This window comes from Carcharhinus amblyrhynchos, chromosome 29 (genome assembly GCF_965287045.1).
Source record: "Carcharhinus amblyrhynchos chromosome 29, sCarAmb.v2.hapA, whole genome shotgun sequence".
In the NCBI taxonomy this organism is placed as follows: domain Eukaryota; kingdom Metazoa; phylum Chordata; class Chondrichthyes; order Carcharhiniformes; family Carcharhinidae; genus Carcharhinus; species Carcharhinus amblyrhynchos.
In genome coordinates, this window is record NC_137352.1 from 19,660,705 (window position 1) to 19,681,182 (window position 20,478).

Here is a 20,478-nt window from a genome sequence, read left to right on the forward strand (position 1 = left end):
AATTGGGAGCAATTTAAAATGAATAAGCTTTGATTTGATTTGATTTATTATTGTCACATATTAACATACAGTGAAAAGTATTGTTTCTTTCACGCTATACAGACAAAACATACCATTCATAGAGAAGGAAACAAGACAGTGCAGAAAGTACTATTGCAGTCATAGCTAGGGTGTAGAGAAAACTCAACTTATTGCAACTTAAGTCCATTCTGACAGCAGCCGGAAAGAAGCTGTTCTTGAATCGGTTGGTACGTGACCTCAGACTTTTTTATGCCTGGGGTGCGTAGGGTCCTTGATTATGCTGGCTTATGTTTTGCTGAGGCAGCGGGAAATGTAGACAGAGTCAATGGATGGCAGATTGGTTTGCATGTTGGATTGGGCTACATTCACGACCTTTTGTAGTTCCTTGGGCTCTTGGGCAGAGCAGGAGCCATACCAAGCTGTGATATAACCAGAAAGAATGTTTTCTATGGTGCATCTGTAAAAAGAGTGCAAAGGAACTGGAGATGCAGAGGTGAGATTAGGAATGATGCTTTGGACAAGATAGGTAGTGAAACATTATGTTGGGATGTTGTTGGTGTGGGGCAGAGGAGTCATTACCATGAGTGAAAATTCACTGCTCCCCCTCCCCCTGGTGCTGGTAATGGAGGTGGTGGAGAGGTGGTAAGACACTGGGCCAATTTCCTGCACAGTGCTGCCACTGAGGAAGTTTCCCAGTCAGGATAACAGTAACTGAACATTTGAAATAATTAATGGCTCAAATAAGAGCTGGCATTTTGCTAGTAGCCCACCCACCTCATTGGCAGATCACGGGCTATATGATGTTAGCTTCCCAGCAGCTTCTTCAGGGTTGCTGGGGGGTGGGGGATGTAGTGTAGGAATGACTCCATTGCTCTAGCGTTGTCACTTGAAGAGTTTCCTCTCAATTCTCCGACTCCCAAGGGCACTCCAATCACTTTGAATGACCTCCTCCTGTCGTTATCACTAGGAAGCCCCACCTCGCGCATGTTAGCCATCCGAGAACCACGATGGCGGTGAAATCTCCAGCACTTTAACAAAATCTCGCCCTATATATCGACAATCACCTGGGTGACAACCCAAGCTTCCTGGGTAAAGCCCATGCTACACCTGATGATCTCAACAAAATCCAAACCCCAAACCTGGAATTCTCATACCCACCTGTTTCCTGTTCTAAATCTTCATGGAGTTTATCCTCACCCCCTGTGTGTGTTCCAATGTACTTTTCATCTGTATAAATTTATGCTGCTGGGAGTTAGTATACACATAATTAGCACACTCATTCCAACAGGAAAAAGCCTACATGATAGCAAATTCTTTGGTTTACATTTTTCCTTTAATTTAGACATCCACAAATATAGGCGAACTTCTACAAGCATATCTCAAATTACAAATTGCTAGTAAGTTATCTAGGACTTCTCAAAGATTAAATTTACTTCAATAAATGGTTATGTGGCAAAACAATACAAATATACAGTGTGTACAAAACAAAGCAAGCTATATTTTTTGACAGAGACTGTTCCATAGAACGGTCCAAGCACAAAATGAGGCCATTCACCCCATCATAACCATGCTGGGTTGCTATAAAAGCAACTCAGATAGTCTCATTCAGCCGCCCTTTAACATTTTCATTGCTATTTTCAAATTTCTCCACGGCCTCATTTCTCCCTATCTCAGAAAGCTCCTCCAAACTTTGTAACCTCTCCAACTGCTGCACCCTATCTCTGAAACTTCCTCCAATCCCTACACCCGTACCTATCTTCATAACCTCCCCAACCGTTGCACTCTTCCCTTTCTCTGAAACCTCCTCCAACATCTACCCCCCTCCCTATCTTTGTCACCTCCTCCAACTGCTCCACCCTACCCTATCTATGAAACCTCCTCCAACGGCTGCACCCCTCCCTATCTCTGAAACCTTCCCCAGCCATTACATCCCTCCTGATCTCTGCAATCTTCTCCAGCTGCTGCACCGTTTCCTATCTCTGAAACCTCATCCACTAAACTGAGGGGAATGTCTTCTAAGGGTTGGTATATGATTGTGAATGGATGGAAATTTAGCCAGTTTTTAAAATCTTAATAAATATCCATGTCTTCCAGTTGTGGTTTACTTATGGGCCCTCTAATCCAAAATTTGTTGGATTAAATTTACATGCCTCTTAGCACATGACTTGGAAAAGACTTGGACAAGTTGCTATGCTGTGTATCCTAGGACATTGTGGAAGGCTAGGGAGGAAATTGCAGGTGTATCCCAGGAAACTGTGGGAGGCTGGGAGGAAATTGCGGCCCCTTAGCCGAGATATTTGAATCATCGATAGTCATGGGTGAGATGGCCTGAAGATTGGAGAGTGGCAAATGTTGTGCCTTTGTTTAAAAAGGGCTGCAGGGAAAAGCCTGGGAAATACAGGCCAGTGACCCTCACATCAGTGGTGGGTAAAATGTTGGAAAGTATTTTGAGAAACAGGATCTACAGGCGTTTAGAGACGCAAAGACTAATTAGGAACAGTCAGCATGGCTTTTGTGAATGGAAAATCATGTCTCACAAATTTGATTGAGCTTTTTGAAGGGGTAACCAAGAAGGTAGATGAGGGCAGTGAAGTTGATGTTGTCTACATGGACTTTAGCAAGGCCTTTGACAAGGTTCCGCATGGTAGGTTGTTGCACAAGGTTAAATCTCATGGGATCCAGAATAAGGTATCTAAATGGATACAAAATTGGCTTCTTGACAGAAGCCAGAGGGTGGTTGTAGGGGATTGTTTTTGAAACTGGAGGCCTGAGACCTGTGGTGTGCCTCAGAAATCAGTGCTGGGTCCACTGTTATTTGTCATTTATATTAATGATTTGGATGAGAATACAGGGGGCATGGTTAGTAAGTTTGCAGATGACACCAAGATTGGTGGCATAGTGGACAGTGAAGAAAGTTATCTCCAATTGCAACGGGGTCTTGATCAATTGGATCAGTGGGCTGACAAATGGCAGATGGAGTTTAATTTAGACAAATGTGAGGTGATGCATTTTGGTAGATTGAACCAGGGCAAGACTTATTCAGTTAATGGTAGGTGTTGGGGAGAGTTACAGAACAAAGAGATCTATGGGTACACGTCCATTGCTCCTTGAAAGTGGAGTCACAGGTGGATAGAGTGGTGAAGAAGGCATTCAGCATGTTTGATTTGATCGGTCAGAGCATTGAATACGGGAGTTGGAACGTCTTGTTGAAGTTGTACAAGACATTGGTAAGACCACACTTGGAATACTGTGTGCAGTTCTGGTCACCCAATTATAGAAAGGATATTATTAAACTAGAAACAGCGCAGAAAAGATTTCCAAGGATGCTACTGGAACTTGATGGATTGAGTTATAAGAAGAGGTTGGATAGACTGGAGCGTAGGAGGCTGAAGGGTGATCTTATAGAGATCCATAAAATAATAAGGGGCACAGGTCAGCTGGATAGTCAATATCTTTTCCCAAAGGTAAGGGACTCTAAAACTAGAGGGCATAGGTTTAAGGTGAGAGGGAAGAGGTACAAAAGTGTCCAGAGGGGCAATTTTTTCACACAGAGGGTGGTGAGTGTGTGGAACAAGCTGCCAGAGGTAGTAGTAGTGACGGGTACAATTTTGTCTTTTAAGAAGAATTTAGATAGTTACATGGGTAGGATGGGTATAGAAGGATATGGGCCAAATGTGGGCAATTGGGATTAGCTTAGGGGTTTTAAAAAAAAGGCATAGACAAGTTGAGCTGAAGGGCCTATTTCCATGCTGTAAATCTCTATGACTCTATGATTCTATGCTACTAGACAAGAATAGAGCCAAGCTCCTATCTTGGTGCCATGCCGTTAAGATGAACAATAATGGTGAGGCATTAAAGGAAGATGGTATGGCCAATTAAGGCAAAGGCTGTAGACCAGTTAAGAGGACATGGAGGATAAGTTTACCTTTGTCACAGTCACATAGAAACTGTTTTGGTACTGTGGCAGAAATCCGATTGGAGGGAATCAGACGTAGCTGTCAGCTGGAAAATTGCATCCAATTCTGAATGCCATACTGTAGGAAGATTGATTCACAGAATACTGAAAGGCCTGGATAGAGTTGACACGGGGAAGATGTTTCCATTAGTAGGAGAGACTAGGATCCGAGGGCACAGCCTCAGAGTAAGGGACGACCCTTTAGAACCGAGATGTGGAGAAATTCCAATAGCCAGAGGGTGGTGAATCTGTGGAATTCATTACCACGGGATGCTGTGAAGGCCAGGTCATTGAGCATAGTTAATACAGAGATAGATATGTTCTTGAATGATATTGTCTTTCCCAACCTTTTTCTCTTTACTAAAAGCAAGCTCATTTTTGTGAGGGTCTCAAAACTTTGTACCCAAGCTCAGAATCATTGGATGAGATGTTGAAAGATGAGGGAGTGGCATGGATGGCACTGTTGCCTCACAATGCCAGGGAGCCAGGTTCGATTCCATCCTTGGTCACTGTCTGTGTGGAGTTTGTACATTCTCCCCATGTTTGCACGGGTTTCCTCCGGGTGCTCCGGTTTCCTTCCACAGTCCAAAGATGTGCAGGTTAGGTTAATTGGCCGTGCTAAAATTGACCCTAGGGTGAGGGAATTAGCAGGGTAAATATGTGGGGTTATAGGAATGGGGTCTAGGAAGGATTGTGATCAATACAGACTTGATGGGCTGAATGGCCTCCTTCTGTACTGCAGGGATTCTGTGATGTGGCAGTATCTGAAAAGCTTGCAGCTGTGTCCCAGACATACCCTCCCTCAGCCAATACCATTAAAGAGCAGATGAGACTACCAGGTCATTAATTTAGTTGCTGTTTGAAAATGCCTTCCAAACAATGGTTGTTCTTAAGTAACTCACAGATTGCAAGTAACTTTGGGAGTTCTGGGGATGAGAATGGCGTTATGTAAATACTTTCTATCTTCACCTTTGTTGTTCTCTGGATGTCTCCAAGAAACATATATACTTTTGATGGTAAAGTGACCAATGTCAGAGAAATATTGTAAACGTGGCTTCACCCATCAGTGTTCTGTTAAGCTTATAATGCTGTTTTGACTTACGCCCCCCCAATGGAAAATGCGGCTGTGCTTCTCATCTCTTTTGCCTGTTTATTCTGTAAGGTTTTTTTTTCATTTTCTTTGCTGACAGTCGCTATCACTGAATACTAATGACAGGATGATTAATGCATATCATCAGGTTCCCACCCCATGTTCCCCACACCCACATTGCTGATTGCAGCTATGACCTTTCCAAGGCACGATGTTCATCATTATTCCTTCTGCAGTAAAGTAGCCAGGATTGAGATCAGCAATGCCTAACGACTGAATCTGGGGCCTTTCCCATCAGAGTGGGTTCCTCTACACCACGCATTACCCACTAAGCATCATCTGCAGATTCAGCAACATATGTTCACCATAAACAGCAGGGCAATAAACAGTCCATAAATTAGAGGCAGTTTGATGATACAACTTACATCCAATTCAAAAGTTACAAAGCTGCCTTACTTTTTAATTCTAACAGTCAACATTTAATATACTATAAACCTGAAAAACAGATGCAATTATTCATGTATTTGATTTAGTTTCTTCAGCTGTTGTCCTTTAAAAAGAAACTTACCTTTTGTTGAGAAACAGGGTTTTAAATAATGTCTTCCAAATGCTTAAGATTTTCTCCTCTGCTTATCTCACTTTTTTGCCCTATTATTACATTCCTCTTAACGTACTGGTGGAGGAGAAACGTACCGTTATGAAGTATCAAGCATGAAGATAGAGTCAGGGTAACAAACAATGTTTTGGGACCTTTAATATGCCTTTAACAAGTTTGGGGACAACTGACTATTCGCAATTTATTTTTGCAATTCAGATTAGCACATCCCAGAATGTGAGTGTTACTACGGATACATGTATGATGTAAGCACATCAGTTGGCAGTTTAAAATTAAACGCTGTAATAATGAAAACACGACAATAATTGGACATCAGCTGAAGTAATTGTGATGCAACTTGAGAGCCAGATGAATTGTGATGCTACACTCTTTCTTTCCTTGTCTTGAGAACAGACTCCCTGACCAGTTCCAAGGAAGAGCCCTATTGGACTTGAAATGCCTGCTCTGTTTTCCTCTCCACAGATGTTGTCAGGCCTGCTGAGTTTTTCCAAGACTTTATCTTTCTATTTCAGATTGTCAGCATCTGCAGTATGAATTCAGGTTCCCTGGGCGGTTTGCCAACAGTTTTTGGGATAATCCTGAAGGTGGCGCAGGTTTAATGGCTGAATAAATGAATTTTAGTTTGATTTGGTTTACTATTGTCACATGTATTGGCTACAGTGAAAAGTATTGTTTCTTGCTTGCAAAACATGCCATTCAGAAAGTGCATAGGAATGAAGGAAAGGACAGGGTGCAGATTATAGTGTTACAGTTAGGGCATGGAGAAAGATCAACTTAATATAAGGCAGGCCCATTCAAAAGTCTGATTGATGGCAGCAGGGAAGAAGCTGTTCTTGAGTTGGTTGGTATATGGTCTCAGACTTTTGTATCTTTTCCCCGATGGAAGAAGATGGAAGACAGTCGCCGGAATTCTATCTCCTCGCCTGCCGTGGAATTGGAGGAAGTGCTACCTCAGAAAAGGTAACACAGTCAATGGATGGAAGGTTGGTTTGTGCAATGGACTGAGCTACATTCACAACCATTTATAAATTCTTGTGATCTCATAACTAGTTAATATTATTATATAGAGTATAGGAATTATAAATCCTGGCTGGAAAGTTTTTGCCAAAATGAAAGTTTGATTTACCATGAAGGTACAGAGGGAAGCTGTTTGAACAATTTATTTTATAGGATTGCAATTTGGATTTTTACATTCTTGAATAGTCCGAATATTATTGGATCATAACAGTTTACACATTAAAGTGTCCAAATTTCCCCCAATTTTTACCATCTTTCGTAAATCCTGATTCATGGTTTATGTTGGTCATCTTCCAGTATATTACCCAAATGGATTTCGACCCAGTTGTGAGTCTGCAAGTCCATCAGTGTTGACAATCTATCTGATATCACAGCTGAGCTGGCCTCTAAGCTACAGACACTGAGGCTCATCAGGGGGAGAGAGGGTGCCATTGTCAATGGGGTGCAAGTGACATCCACGCCCCCAGACTGGCTAACTCTAAGGGTCAGGAACAAGAGGGGGCTGCTGAGAGGAGGAAGGAGGGTGGGGAGCGGAGGAAGGAGGGTGGGGACCGGAGGAAGGAGGGTGGGGACCGGAGGAAGGAGGGTGGGGAGCGGATGCCTCAGCCTCTCAATCTGCATAACAGGTTTGAGGTTCTTGCTTCCAGTCTGGACGAGAACGAGGGAGGTGAGGTTGGTGAGCAAACTGCACACAGTACAGTGATGCAGACGCAGGACATAGGCAAAGAGAAGGTGAAAAGGAACGTAGTAGTAATTGGGGATAGTGGGGTTAAGGGTATTGACACTGTCCTTTGTCACAATGACAAAGTGCACAGAAGGGTGTGTTGTTTGCCTGGTGCTCAGGTCCGGGATGTCACATCTGGGCTGCAGAGGAACCTGGAGTGGGAGGGTGAGAATCCGGTCATTGTGGTACATGTGGGTGCCAACGATGTAGGCAAAATGTGAACTGAGGATCTGGGGAGGGAGTATGAAAAGCTGGGAATGGAATTAAAAAGTAGAACCGACAAGGTGGTTATCTCTGGGCTACTGCCTGAACCGAGTGCAGACGGGCGTAAGGTTGATAAGATTAAGGAAGTGAATGGGTGGCTCAGGGATTGGTGTGGGAGGAATGGGTTTGAATTTATGGGGCATTGGCATCAGTATTGGGGTAGGTGGGACCTGTTCAGGTGGGATGGGGTTGGTCTGAACCGTGCTAGGACCAGAGTCCTGGCGAATCATGTAAATAGGACTGTAGACAGGGCTTTAAACTAATTGGGGGGGGGGGAGGGTGCAAGGGTAGGTGACATTACGGGGTCTAAAGTTAAGGAAAGGGTACAGGTAAGGGACGAGGCCGAGGATGTCCCAATAATAAAGGGAGTAGGGCGCGTGAGTATGGTTGGTGGTGTTCTGGCAAATAGGGTCCAGGTGAAGGCACTTTATCTAAATGCACGAAGCATTTGGAATAAAGTGGATGAGCTGGTGGCGCAGATCAGCACAAATGGATATGACCTGGTGGCCATTACAGAGACGTGGCTGCAAGGTGACAGGGACTGGGAGCTGAATGTCCAGGGGTATCAAGTGTTTAGGAAGGATAGGCGGGAGGAAAAAGGTGGGGGCGTAGCTCTGCTGATTAAGGATAGCATCAGGGTGGTAGCAAGGGATGATATAGGAACCAAAGAGCAGAAAGTGGAATCGTTGTGGGTGGAGATTAGGAACAGCAAAGGGAGGAAGACGCTGGTGGGTGTCGTCTATAGTCCCCTGAATAATGATCTGGAGGTGGGGCGGGCTGTTAACGTGCAAATAAATGCGGCGTGCAGGAATGGAACGGCGATAATTATGGGGGATTTCAATCTACATATTGATTGGTTGACCCATGTTGGACGCGGTGGGCTCGAGGAGGAGTTCTTGGAATGCTGCCGGGATAGTTTCCTTGAACAGTGTGTGTTGGAGCCGACGAGGGAGCGAGCTATATTGGATCTGGTGTTATGTAATGAGACGGGTAGAATTAGGGACCTTGCGGTGAAGGATCCTCTTGGGGAGAGTGATCATTGTATGGTGGAGTTCCTGGTGCAGATGGAGGAGGAGAAAGTGGGTTTCCGGACACGCGTCCTTTGTTTGAACAGAGGGGAGTATGGTAGGATGAGAGAAGAATTGGCGAATGTTGACTGGGGAGCGCGTTGGAAGGTAGGTCTGCTGAGGAGCAGTGGAGGATCTTTAAGGAGATCTTTCTTGGTGCTCAGCAGAAATTTATTCCGATGGTTAAAAAGGACCGTAGGAGGAGAGGTAATAAGCCGTGGATAACAAAGGAGGTGAAGGAAAGTGTTAAATTAAAAGCGGAGGCGTTTAGAGTAGCTAAGAGTAGTGGGCGAGAAGAGGATTGGGAGAGGTTTAAATGTCAACAAAGATTGACAAAGAAGTTGATAAAGAAGGGTAGGAGAAACTATGAAGCTGGGCTAGCGCTTAATATAAAAAAGGATAGCAAGAGTTTTTATAAATATATAAAAAGGAAGAGGCTGGCTAGGGTGAACGTTGGACCCTTAGAGGATGAGAGGGGGGACTTAGTGGTAGGGGATGGGGAAATGGCTGAGGTCTTGAATAACTTTTTTGATTCGGTCTTCACGGAGGAGGACGTGAATAATTTGTTGGGTATTAGCGATGGAAAGGTGGTAGGACTAGAGGGTCTCAATGACATTATTGTTACTAGAGAGGCAGTGCTCGACAGACTGGAGGAACTGATTGTGGACAAGTCCCCAGGACCGGATGGAATGCATCCAAGGGTTCTGAAAGAAAAGGCGGAGGTGATAGTGGATGCCTTGGTGGTTATTTTCCAAACGTCACTGGATTCCGGGGAAGCGCCAGAAGATTGGAAAACGGCTAATGTTACGCTGTTGTTTAAGAAGGGTGCCAGGCAAAAGGCAGGGAATTATAGGCCGGTTAGTTTAACGTCTGTTGTAGGTAAAATGTTAGAATCCGTCATCAAGGAGGAAATAGCGAGGCATCTTGAGGGGAATTGCTTGATAGAGCAGGCGCAGCACGGTTTCGTTAAGGGGAAGTCGTGTCTGACAAATTTATTGGAGTTCTGTGAGGATGTGTCTAGGGCGGTGGACAGAGGAGAGCCGGTGGATGTGGTTTTTCTTGATTTTCAGAAGGCGTTTGACAAGGTACCTCACAAGAGGTTATTGCAGAAGGTAAGGGGGCATTGAGTTGGGGGTAGGGTGTTAGCGTGGATAGAGGATTGGTTGTCAAATAGGAGGCAGAGAGTGGGGGTTAATGGGTGCTATTCGGATTGGCGGTTGGTGACTAGTGGAGTGCCTCAGGGGTCGGTGCTGGGGCCTCAGCTATTTACCATTTATATAGATGATCTGGAGGAGGGAACCGAGTGTATGGTGTCGAAATTTGCTGATGACACCAAGATTGGTGGAACGGCAAATTGCGCGGAGGGTGTGGAGAGTCTGCAGAAGGATCTAGATAGGCTGGGCGAATGGGCCAGGAACTGGAAAATGGAATTTAATGTTGGCAAGTGCAAGGTGGTCCACTTTGGTAGGAATAATGGTAGGAAGGACTATTACTTACGTGGCGAAAAACTGCAGCAGGCGACGGTGCAGAGGGACCTCGGGGTCCTTGTGCATGAGTCGCAAAAACCCAGCCTGCAGGTGCAGCAGGTGGTCAGGAAGGCAAATGGGATGCTGGCCTTCATAGCGAGGGGAATTGAATATAAAAGTAGGGAGGTCTTGCTGCAGCTGTATAGGGCACTGGTGAGGCCGCAGCTGGAGTACTGTGCGCAGTTTTGGTCGCCGCAGTTACGCAAGGGTATTTTGGCCTTGGAGGGAGTGCAGAGGAGGTTTACTAGGCTGATACCGGAGTTGAGGGGGTTGAGCTATGAGGAGAGGCTGAATAAACTAGGCTTGTACTCGTTAGAGTTTAGAAGAATGAGGGGAGATCTCATTGAGACATATAAGATGATTAATGGGATGGATAGGATAGAGGTGGAGAGAGTCTTCCCGCTCAGAAAGGACAGTAGGACTAGGGGGCACAGCCTCAAGATAAAGGGGGGGGGGGTGGTTTAGAACGGAGTTGAGGAGGAACTTCTTCACTCAAAGGGTGGTGAATCTCTGGAATTCTCTGCCCGTTGAAGTGGTGGAGGCTACCTCGCTAAATATTTTTAAGATGCGGGTTGATGGGTTTTTGATAAGCGAGGGGATTAAGGGTTATGGGGAGAGGGCGAGAATGTGGAACTGAGCCACGACAGATCAGCCATGATCTTATTGAATGGCGGGGCAGGCTTGAAGGGCTAGATGGCCTACTCCTACTCCTATGTTAGAACAGACCTCATATCATAAATCATAGAATGGCTACAGTGCAGAAGGAGGCCATTTGGCCCATCTACTCTGCACGAACTCTCCGAAGAACATCTTACCCAGGCTAATCCCTCCCCCATCCCCATAACCTATGTGCTAATCCACCTAACATACACCTGTTTGGATACCAAGGGGCAATTTACTGTGACCAATCCACCTAACCTGTACATCTTTGCACTTAGAGCACTGGAGGAATCCCGTGTAGACATGGGGAGAAAGTGCAAACTCTACACAGAAACTCAAGGTCAGAGTTGAATCTGGGTCCCTGGCACTGTAAGGCAACAGTGCTAACCACTGTGCCTGGCTGACATATGCCAATTATCTGACATCCAGAGCATTGGGCAAATGTTCATGCTATTACATCATTGACTTACCTCAGCAGAGAGATAAGGAGATGCATAGATTCTGGGAGACAATGCTTAGCCATTCCCCATCAACAAGATTGCATCATAGATAGGGCACAACTGTGCACACAAGGACCTGGGAAAGGACTAAGAGTGCTTACAGCGCAATACTGGTGCTAGGGTGTTATAGAGTTCTCTCTGTAATACAGAAGCAAAGGTTGTCATGAAATGATGTGCAACACACTATTTCAAACTACAGGAAGGACTCAGCCTTGACTTGGTGAAATTTGGGCAACATGGTGGCACAATGCTTAGCACTGCTGCCTCACAGCTCCAGAGACATGGGATCAAACCTAGCCTAGGTTCACTGTCTGTGTGGAGTTTGCACATTCTCCGTATCAGCATGGGTTTCCTCTGGCTGCTCGGGTTTGCTCCCACAGTCCAAAGATGCTTGAATTAGGTTAATTGGCCATGGTAAATTGCCCTTCAGTGTCAGGGGACTAACAGGGTGAATACAGGGATAGGACCTCGTGGAATTGTGATTAGTGTGGGGGAGCAAAAAGGGATGAAAGATGGTGGGGGAGGGTGAAAGAGGCTTCCTTCTGCAATGTAGGGGTTCTATATAATCTATGAAATCTCCAAATGACTGGGACCTCTCAAACTGCCTGTACCTGAGTCTATAGATGGTTGCCTCCTGGTAGAAGACAGGGTTACTGTACTCCAGACTGCAGCTAGTAGCCTCTGGTGTTTGAACATTGATGCGGAGATGCCACCGTTGAACTGAAGTAAGCACAGTACATTTACCAAAGTTCCTTCAGAAGATTAGAGGCAGCCGGGAAGATAGATTTACGTATGCACTACTTTCCATCATCTCAGAATGGTCACTTTTGTAACATAGGAAATTGTAGAAAAATAGGAAGTCGAGAACAGTTTTGCTATGAAGTCATCCCATGGTAATGCGAATGTAAAAAAGGACAGGCAATAGTTTTTTTTAAATAATTGAACTTTTATTCAATATAGCAGTACAAAAACAGTTAATTGAAAAGCAGATTAAGGTGCAGCCAAATGACAGTTAATGCCCATCAATAAAAACAGTGACTAAAATCTGAACAATTTTAAAAGCAGCAGACATTTTCAGCAAGTTGCACTTGTCCACATTCACAGTTGAGCAGGAACACAGCAGTTACAATCAGGAAAGTGGCTGAGGAATTAAAAACCAATAGTAGTTGACACTGCTTTGAAATAGTCATATAAAAAAAGGATGGAGAAATGGCTATTCATAAAACATTATGTAGTCTGATGTGTCCCCAGAGACCAGGAGTAGGTAGATTCTGCATACAAAAGGGCACCTTCAGAAAAAGGTGTACGTTAAGGGGGGAGGTAAATGGCTTTCATCTGCAGACCCCTCAGCAATAAATGAAACACTCCACACAACCACCTGCCTGAATATGGTTCGCTAAAGTCACTTGACACTTTGATAACCAGCAGAGGTCCCATATACTCTCCCTGTGGTCCCCAGAAGTTTTGACTCAAACCATGGGCTATATGTCCCATCTCTCAGGTTGCACGGTAGTGCCGGGAGTTTCATGGCTGTGGCCAGGAGGGGAGTGGGGTACGTCTGGGTGCAGCAGGAATTGCTAAGGAGGCAGAGCTCCTACAGAGCAGTGAAGCGTCACCTCCATTTCAACATCCTTATTGTGCAATCTGGGGATAGGTGCATCTTTCGCTCCATTGGGGCACTCTGTATCCTTGTACTTTCCACACCATCCTCTTTCTGCTCAGTCCTTGTCCTGGTGTTCTCATGGTTGTATGAGAAGCGAGAATGAAAGGTTATGTTTGTGCAAAACATTGACCGCCACCTCAGATTACAAAGCCAGTTTTAGTCAGTGTACAATATGGAAAACTTGACGTGACCCAATGTTTACGTTCTTGGTAACATTTCACTTCATCCAATAGGGTATGAAGGTTCATGCTTTCCCCCAAAATTTGAGACTGTTGCTTGAAAGCATCCTGTGACATTTCTGCAGAAAAGGAGATGTTCAGGACAATGAATATTAGTTTATTCAGCCCTTTAGAGTAAAACCAGAGTTAACGAGTTAAGTTGAATTCATGACATTTTCAGAAGTTGCAGCTGACATAGCTCCCTGGCGCCACACATCAATCTGAGTTATGTGGTCTGTTCTCAGGTTTCTTTCATGCCATGAGGTTTGTTTGGAGGAGAAGCCATTGTCCGTGCCATGTTTTTAAAGTTTATTTGTTAGTCACAAGTAGGCTTACATTAACACTGCAATGAAGATACTGTGAAAATCCCCTAGTTGTCACACTCTGGTGCCTGTTTGGGTATACTACGGGAGAATTTAATATGGGCAACGTACCTAATCAGCACATCTTTTGGACTGTGAGAGGAAACCAGAGCACCTGGCGGAAACCTATGCAGACATGGGGAGAACGTGCAGACTCTGCACAAACTGTGACCCAAGCTGGGAATCGAACCCGGGTCCCTGGCACTGTGAGGCAGCAATGCTAACTGCTGTGCCACAGTGAGATGCACACTGACATTGCTCCATTGAAGAATGATCAACAATCTGGCAAACTGCAGTGTTAGTATAATGCAGTATAAAGAGCATGAAAATACTCTATTAATAGACAGCATATACCATTCCATCACTTCCAGTCCTGTGTTTTTCTCACCAACCTCATCCCATCTGCATTATAATTGTACACTAAGAAACCAGAAAGTATCTATGCATAGATTAATGAAAGTTTCCTCTAACACAGATCTCTGTTTCATCTTGCACCTCTCACATTAGGCCAATGAATTATTCCCTATTAGTAGTGTTACTTCACTGTTACAATGCACTCAAACTCTATCTTTAGGGTCGTAAATTGGATAAAATATTATTCCATATTCACCAATGAATCTGGAAATCAACTGATTCCTATTTTTTATACTTTTAGCAATGAACAGAATCAAATCCATTAGACATCCACTTTTTACAACTGTACCTGAATGCAACCCCAAAATACAAAGAACAAAGAAAATTACAGCACAGAAACAGGCCCTTCGGCCTTCCAAGCCTGCACCAACCATGCTACCCCCTGCCCTTCTGGGGACCATGTCCCTCTATTCCCATCTTATTCACTATTTGTCAAGAGCCCCCCCTTAAAACTCACTATCATATCTGCTTCGACTACCTCCCCTAGCAACGAGTTCCAGGCACCCACCACCCTCTGTAAAAACAACTTGCCTCGTACATCTCCTTTAAACCTTGCCTCTTACACTTTAAACCCATGCCCTCTAGTAATTGACTTTTCCACTCCGGGAAAAAGCTTCTGACTATCCACTCTGTCCATGTCCCTCATAATCTTGTAGGCTTTTATCAGGTAACAACTTAACAAGTTTGTAAAACTGAGAATCTAACACGTTATTTTACAAAACTGGTATTGTCCAAGATATCCTCAAGTGCAACACATTAACTTGACTGAAAGTTTCACTGAGCTCAACGAGATGCTCACAAGCATCTTTTGTGGGTATTTCACTACACAATTTGGAATCAGAATCAGCTTACTGATATGAAGTGTTAAAATTAAATGTGTGCCTGCAATAAGATTGCAAAGAAATGTAAAGTTGAGAATAATGTTTTCAAGCAAGTAGGGGAGTGTTCATACTTTTATTTATAATTATGAATTTATAAACAACATATGAAATAAGTTGTGCAGCAGGACTATCTAACACATGAAATCCTGTTATAACAATAGAACATTCTGTTACTTATGGGAATCAATTTCATAATTAATGTTACTGCTTCCTGTAGATTCTCTTCAAATGGTTTTATTCAATGTAAACAAACTATTTCTTTGAATGGTAAAATCAATGGGACTAAAACCTACCACATAAATATGCACACGCTTGCTCATGGACAGTTCTGCTGAGTTTGTCAGGTTTTAGTTCTGAAGCGTCACATCTGCAATGATATGGACACATGGCGTAAAGCACATCTTCATTTGAAAGTAAATTCTGAGACTGCAATCCACCTGGTTTATATACCAATATAAAATAAGCCTTGCTGCTGTGTTGATGTTGACAACGTCAGAATCTAGCTTCCTGCAGAGGGAATGTTTTCATGCAGGTTTTGTAAGGCCAGGTCAGTCCATTTCATATCTTGTTCATTAATAGATTCAGTTGTTCCTCCATTATCCTGTTCAGGTTCTGGAAGTTCACTCTGCGAAAGGCAAATGAAGAACAGAATTATTACGACAAGTGGAATTATTAAGTTGTTCCAACAGAACATCCCCAATGAGTCCTTCAATGTACTTAATCACCTCAGGGAAGTTAACAAGTAAAGCTTGCTTACTTCGACTCCTATTGGTGAAGTATGTGAAGTTTTAATTACCAGCTTCTACCTAACAACAGTTGCTTGCAACAGAAAGGCATGTTAACTTCAGGAGAATTTAACTAAAATTCCTGAAAGCATACACATCCCTTAACTATTTAGTCTGATGTAGCAGGTTAAAAACTCCCTCAAACTTCCCAATGAACTTTACATAAATGAACCTAATGACATAAATTTAAAAGAACTAGCATAGATATACAGCAGTGCACCAAACAATGACTGAGAAATATGCACCAGTTTCTCTTCCTGCTTCTTGAAAAGATATGTCAGATGTAATTGCTGGTGTTTCCTACTATAGTCTGGTATCTGGCATTCAGTGCATTATTGAATTTAAATCCACAAGATTGATTGTTAAATATCTCAAATCCTTTCTGACCCCTTTTTACAAAAAAGTCCTACATGCTGTTTTATTTGTATTAAAAAGGTAAAGTCATCATAGTCCCACATAGGCTGCTCTCCCCCTCAAAGGGTGGTGTTAATTTAACGTAAGGATCACCACACCTCGGGTAAGGGGCAAGGTTGAGAAGGCAGGGCCTTCGTGAATAACCTCACGTGAACCCACGCCGTTGGGGTCACTCTGCATCACAAGTCGACTGTCCGGGCAACTGAACTAAACTGACTCTGAACATCATGAAATACAGAAGCAAATGGTCAGCATTATGATGCAACTCTGAAAAATAAAGATTCTCTAAATATTTAGGTTAAGAAAGGAACTGGATGAATAAATATTTGAAAATGTTTTTGTCCCCAGACCTCAAACAGATACAAAGACGGATGCTTGCAAAAATTGCAAGTGTCTTAATCTTAAAATGTAAATTAGGTCATAAAATATTATTCTACATTCAACAATGAATCTGGAAATCAACTAATTGCAATTTTTTGTACTTTTAGCAACAACAGAATCAACTCTATCAGATATCCATTGCCTTTAATATGTCTTTCTGTTGCAAGCAACTGTTGTTAGGTAGAGCTAGTAATTAAAACTTCACATACTTCACCAATAGGAGTCAAAGTTTGCATAAGCAGAATATTCTTGCATTAATATATGTATCAAAAACATTATGCGAATGTGTGAAAGTTATGTTTATTTAGAGGTATCTGAATATACTTCAAGATACAGCAGTTCTCAAATGATATGTTGCCATGCTGGTTGGTGCCCTCACATTCCTCCCTCTCTTCTAGTGAAGTCCTGTTCCACCTATGAGAGCTATCTAGTGCCTCACCCAGGACTCTCCATTGTCAATGGCTCTCGGCTAATTGCAATCACAATTGAGGCTTAGATAGGATTCACTCTGAGATACAGATACACACACACACATATGCGCATGATAATAACTTAAGCAGGAAGCATGGCTGCTGTTCACTTTCTTCAGGCTTTGGATGCTGAGTAATATAATACTGCTCTAACCAGAAACCATCTTGGTGTGCACAGCTTCGTTCTACGATAAGTATTCTTTTTCCATAATTATTTCAGTGTTTATCCTAGAATTTTGGAATGGCTAGAGAACGGAATTCTAAGATAAGTTCCTATCAGAATAGCAACCTTACAAAAATGCTTCTGAAATTAGTACAAAAACGACCAGATAGGCCTATTTTGAGTCACCAGAAGAGGAGGCAGTCATTTGCAATTTGTTTTCATTGTGCCACAGCTGTAGGGCATATATTAAGTCACTGCTCTTCAAAAGTAATTATGATGCAGCTTCCAGCATTTAATTACATCTTACGGCTCTAAATAAATGCAAGTATTTATTTATGAATTTTGTACATACTAGAGGAATTTCCACATCTTCATACGGCAATTTGTCCTCACGCCATGCATCATCTATAAGGTCCAGAATTCTGCCATCTCTTTGTACTTCACTATCCATTTATCCTCTCTGTTGGTACTGAAGACTTGATGCAAACACAATCCAGAAAATGTAGAAGTTAGCAAACATAGAGAATGTGTATATGTTATTCTCCCTCCCAACAGCAGTTTTTTTTAGTGCTGATGGCTTCTTAATTCTTTGACTGAAAAATATTCAAAAAGAAATAAGTTGGTCCAATCTGATTTATCGCTCACTGTGGCTCAGCTTATGGGTCAGAAGGTTGTGGGTTTGAGTTCCACTCTGGGTCTTCGGCACACAAATCTCAATTCAAAAAAAAGTTCAACTGCACTGTGGGAATCCCTGTCATTCAGACATGGTGTTATACCCCATCTTTCCTATTAGGGGAAAGTGAAAGATCTCCTGACATCATTTCGAAGAGTAGCAACTGTTGTTAGGTAGAGCTAGTAATTAAAACTTCACATACTTCACCAATAGGAGTCAAGCATTCCACTCAATACCTATCTTTCAAATGGCATCACAAAAAACAGATTATTTAGACATTATCATTTTGTTGTTTGTGGGAAATTGCTGTACATGAATGGCAATAGTGACTGTACTTCAAATGTACCTCATTGGCCAGAACACGCATTGCCACATCCTGATGTTGTGAAAGGTGCTATATAAGTCTAATCCTGTACCTTTCAGTATGCATCTATTTAAAAATAAGTCTTCTAACTGTAAGTTATTTCTCTCAGTACATACACCAGGATATATTTCTTTTGCGGTTAGCTCAATGTGATGGCTAGGATGTGTTGACAGTTAATTCTAGTGGCACCGTGTGGCGAACAGAAGAATTGCCAGAGGGAGACAACAGCATTCAGCCCATTGGATCTGCAACATTTGCCTACACTTCAACACTTAGACACTAGACCCTTAATTGTCACAATTATCTACTTCCTTTAAAGAAAACATTTTGCGTCTATAGCCCTTGCAGTATGTTCACAATTTCAGTTAATCTGAATTCTAAGATTGTGTCATCCTGTTTAAATTCTCATGTCAGGAAAGGAGTTATCAACTTCACTTTGAGCAATTCTTTCATACCATCTCTTAATTTTATCTTCAAAGGATTAGAACCCACATTTATAAAGTCTCACCATAGCTAATTTCCTTAATCTCAGACTTTCCTTGCATCACTGGTATGGCCAGCATTTATTGTCAATCCCTAATTTCCCAAACCTTCCCAAAGACCAATTTGACCTCTCTCTACATTATCTGCAGTAACTAGTACTGATCATCCTCTTCACTTTCCATCAGCCTTTGTTATTTTATTGGCCAACCACTTGTTATTCTTCAGACCAAGCATTTAACCAAATTCTCCATACTCCTTTATTTAAAAAGCAAATCTGGTCATTACTATATTGACATTTGTGCAGTCTTCCTGTGCATTAATTGCAACAGTATCTACATTTAAAACAAAGTACTTTATTGGCCATTGGTATAAATGCAAGTTCCATATATGCTTCATCTCATAGAATCACAGAGTTGTTAGGGCAAGGAAGGTTATTCAGCATACATCAGCACTCCAAATTAACTGGCTCATTTCTGTTTCTAGTTTCCCTGCAGATTATTTGAATAGAAACAATCATCTGATGCACTTTTGAATGCCTCATTTGAACCTGCCTCCATCATAATTCAAAGCAGTGCATTCCAGACCTGAACCACTGGTTGTGTGAAAAAGTTTTGACAGACAAGGGAATTAAGGGTTATAGGGAGAAAGCAGGAAAGTGGAACTGATCCACTTCAGATCAGCCATGATCTTATTGAATGGCAGGGCAGGCTCAAAGGACTAGATGGCCTATTCTCACTCCTATTTCTTATGTTATGTCTCTTCCTCACATCATATTTGCTTATTATGCAAATCATATTAAAGTTATGCTCTGTGGTTCTTGGACCTTTTGACAAGTAGGACCAGTTTCTTCCTATTAACTCTGTCCAGCTCTCATAGTTTTGAGCATCTCTTAGCAAATATCCTCTGAAGCCAAGGAGAACCATCCCAACCTCCCCTCCAGCTGCCGCTTTGAGGCTCACAGGACATTCGGGTTAAACTGACTGAGTGAATCCAGCTGGAAAGAGGGGAAGATCACTAAGTTTAAGATTTTTTTTAAATTTGATTTACTATTGTCACATGTATTAACAGTGAAAAGCATTGTTTCTTGCACACTATACAGGCAAAACATACCATTCATAGAGAAGGAAACAAGAGAGTGCAGAATGTAGTGTATTGTTAGAGAGTTTGAAAGAAGTTTTAGAAGCATAGAATAAGAGTAAAAGACTGAATTAGAAAGTACACTGGGCATGGCTTGCAAGAAGTCACCACACTCCAGATCTCTTGGTGATTAGTGTCATTAGCTTACATTAACACTGCAATGAAGTTACTGTGAAAGTCCCCTAGTTGCCATACTCCAGTGCCTGTTCAGGTACACTGTGGGAGAATTTAGCATGGCCAATATACCTAGCCAGCGTGTCTTTCGGACGGTGGGAGGTAACCACAGTACCCGGAGGAAACCCACGAAGACACCGGGAGAACATGCAGACTCTGCACAGGCAGTGACCCAAGCCAGGAATTAAACCTGAGTCCCTGGCGCTGTGAGACAGCAGTACCAACCACTGCGCCACCGAGCCGCCCATGAACAAGTCCCACTGAGCGCCTTCAGCTGTCAGGGCAGTGACACTCGGCCCTTCCTTCAAACTGAGGGGGCGAAGAACCCAGTCTCTCGGTATCTCCGACCCAGCTGGACTTCACCTACCCACTAGACCACCCCCGCTGCTCACCTCGGAAGGTTCCCCCAGATAACCGGTCCAGTACCCCCCACTTCCGGTTCCGAATAAACGGGCC

The 20,478-nt window shown here is 43.0% G+C and overlaps 1 protein-coding gene across 3 annotated transcripts; it reads right to left on the reverse strand.

Moving 5' to 3' along the window:
- Window positions 1-14,388: 14,388 nt before the first annotated feature.
- On the reverse strand, window positions 14,389-20,476 carry anapc13 (anaphase promoting complex subunit 13). 3 transcript variants are annotated; one of them, XM_080214599.1, is made up of 3 exons: window positions 20,390-20,414; window positions 17,544-17,667; window positions 14,389-15,603 (listed from the first exon to the last, which is right to left on the reverse strand). In XM_080214599.1, the coding sequence occupies exons 2-3, from the start codon at window positions 17,640-17,642 to the stop codon at window positions 15,478-15,480; spliced, it is 225 nt and encodes a 74-aa protein (XP_080070725.1). In that variant the 5' UTR covers window positions 17,643-17,667; window positions 20,390-20,414; the 3' UTR covers window positions 14,389-15,477. The 3 variants fall into 3 exon arrangements, with proteins under 3 accessions (XP_080070725.1, XP_080070726.1, XP_080070724.1); XM_080214600.1 differs by lacking the exon at window positions 20,390-20,414 and adding an exon at window positions 20,248-20,374; XM_080214598.1 differs by lacking the exon at window positions 20,390-20,414 and adding an exon at window positions 20,415-20,476 and having other exon boundaries at window positions 14,390-15,603.
- Between the last annotated feature and the right edge of the window lie 2 nt (window positions 20,477-20,478).

Coding starts and splice junctions, on each gene's coding strand:
- anapc13 (XM_080214599.1), bottom strand. CDS start 17,642: ATGGATAGTGAAGTACAAAGAGATGGCAGAATTCTGGACCTTATAGAT. Junction 15,604..17,543: donor AAGATGTGGAAATTCCTCTA/GTATGTACAAAA, acceptor TGCCTTTCGCAG/AGTGAACTTCCAGAACCTGA.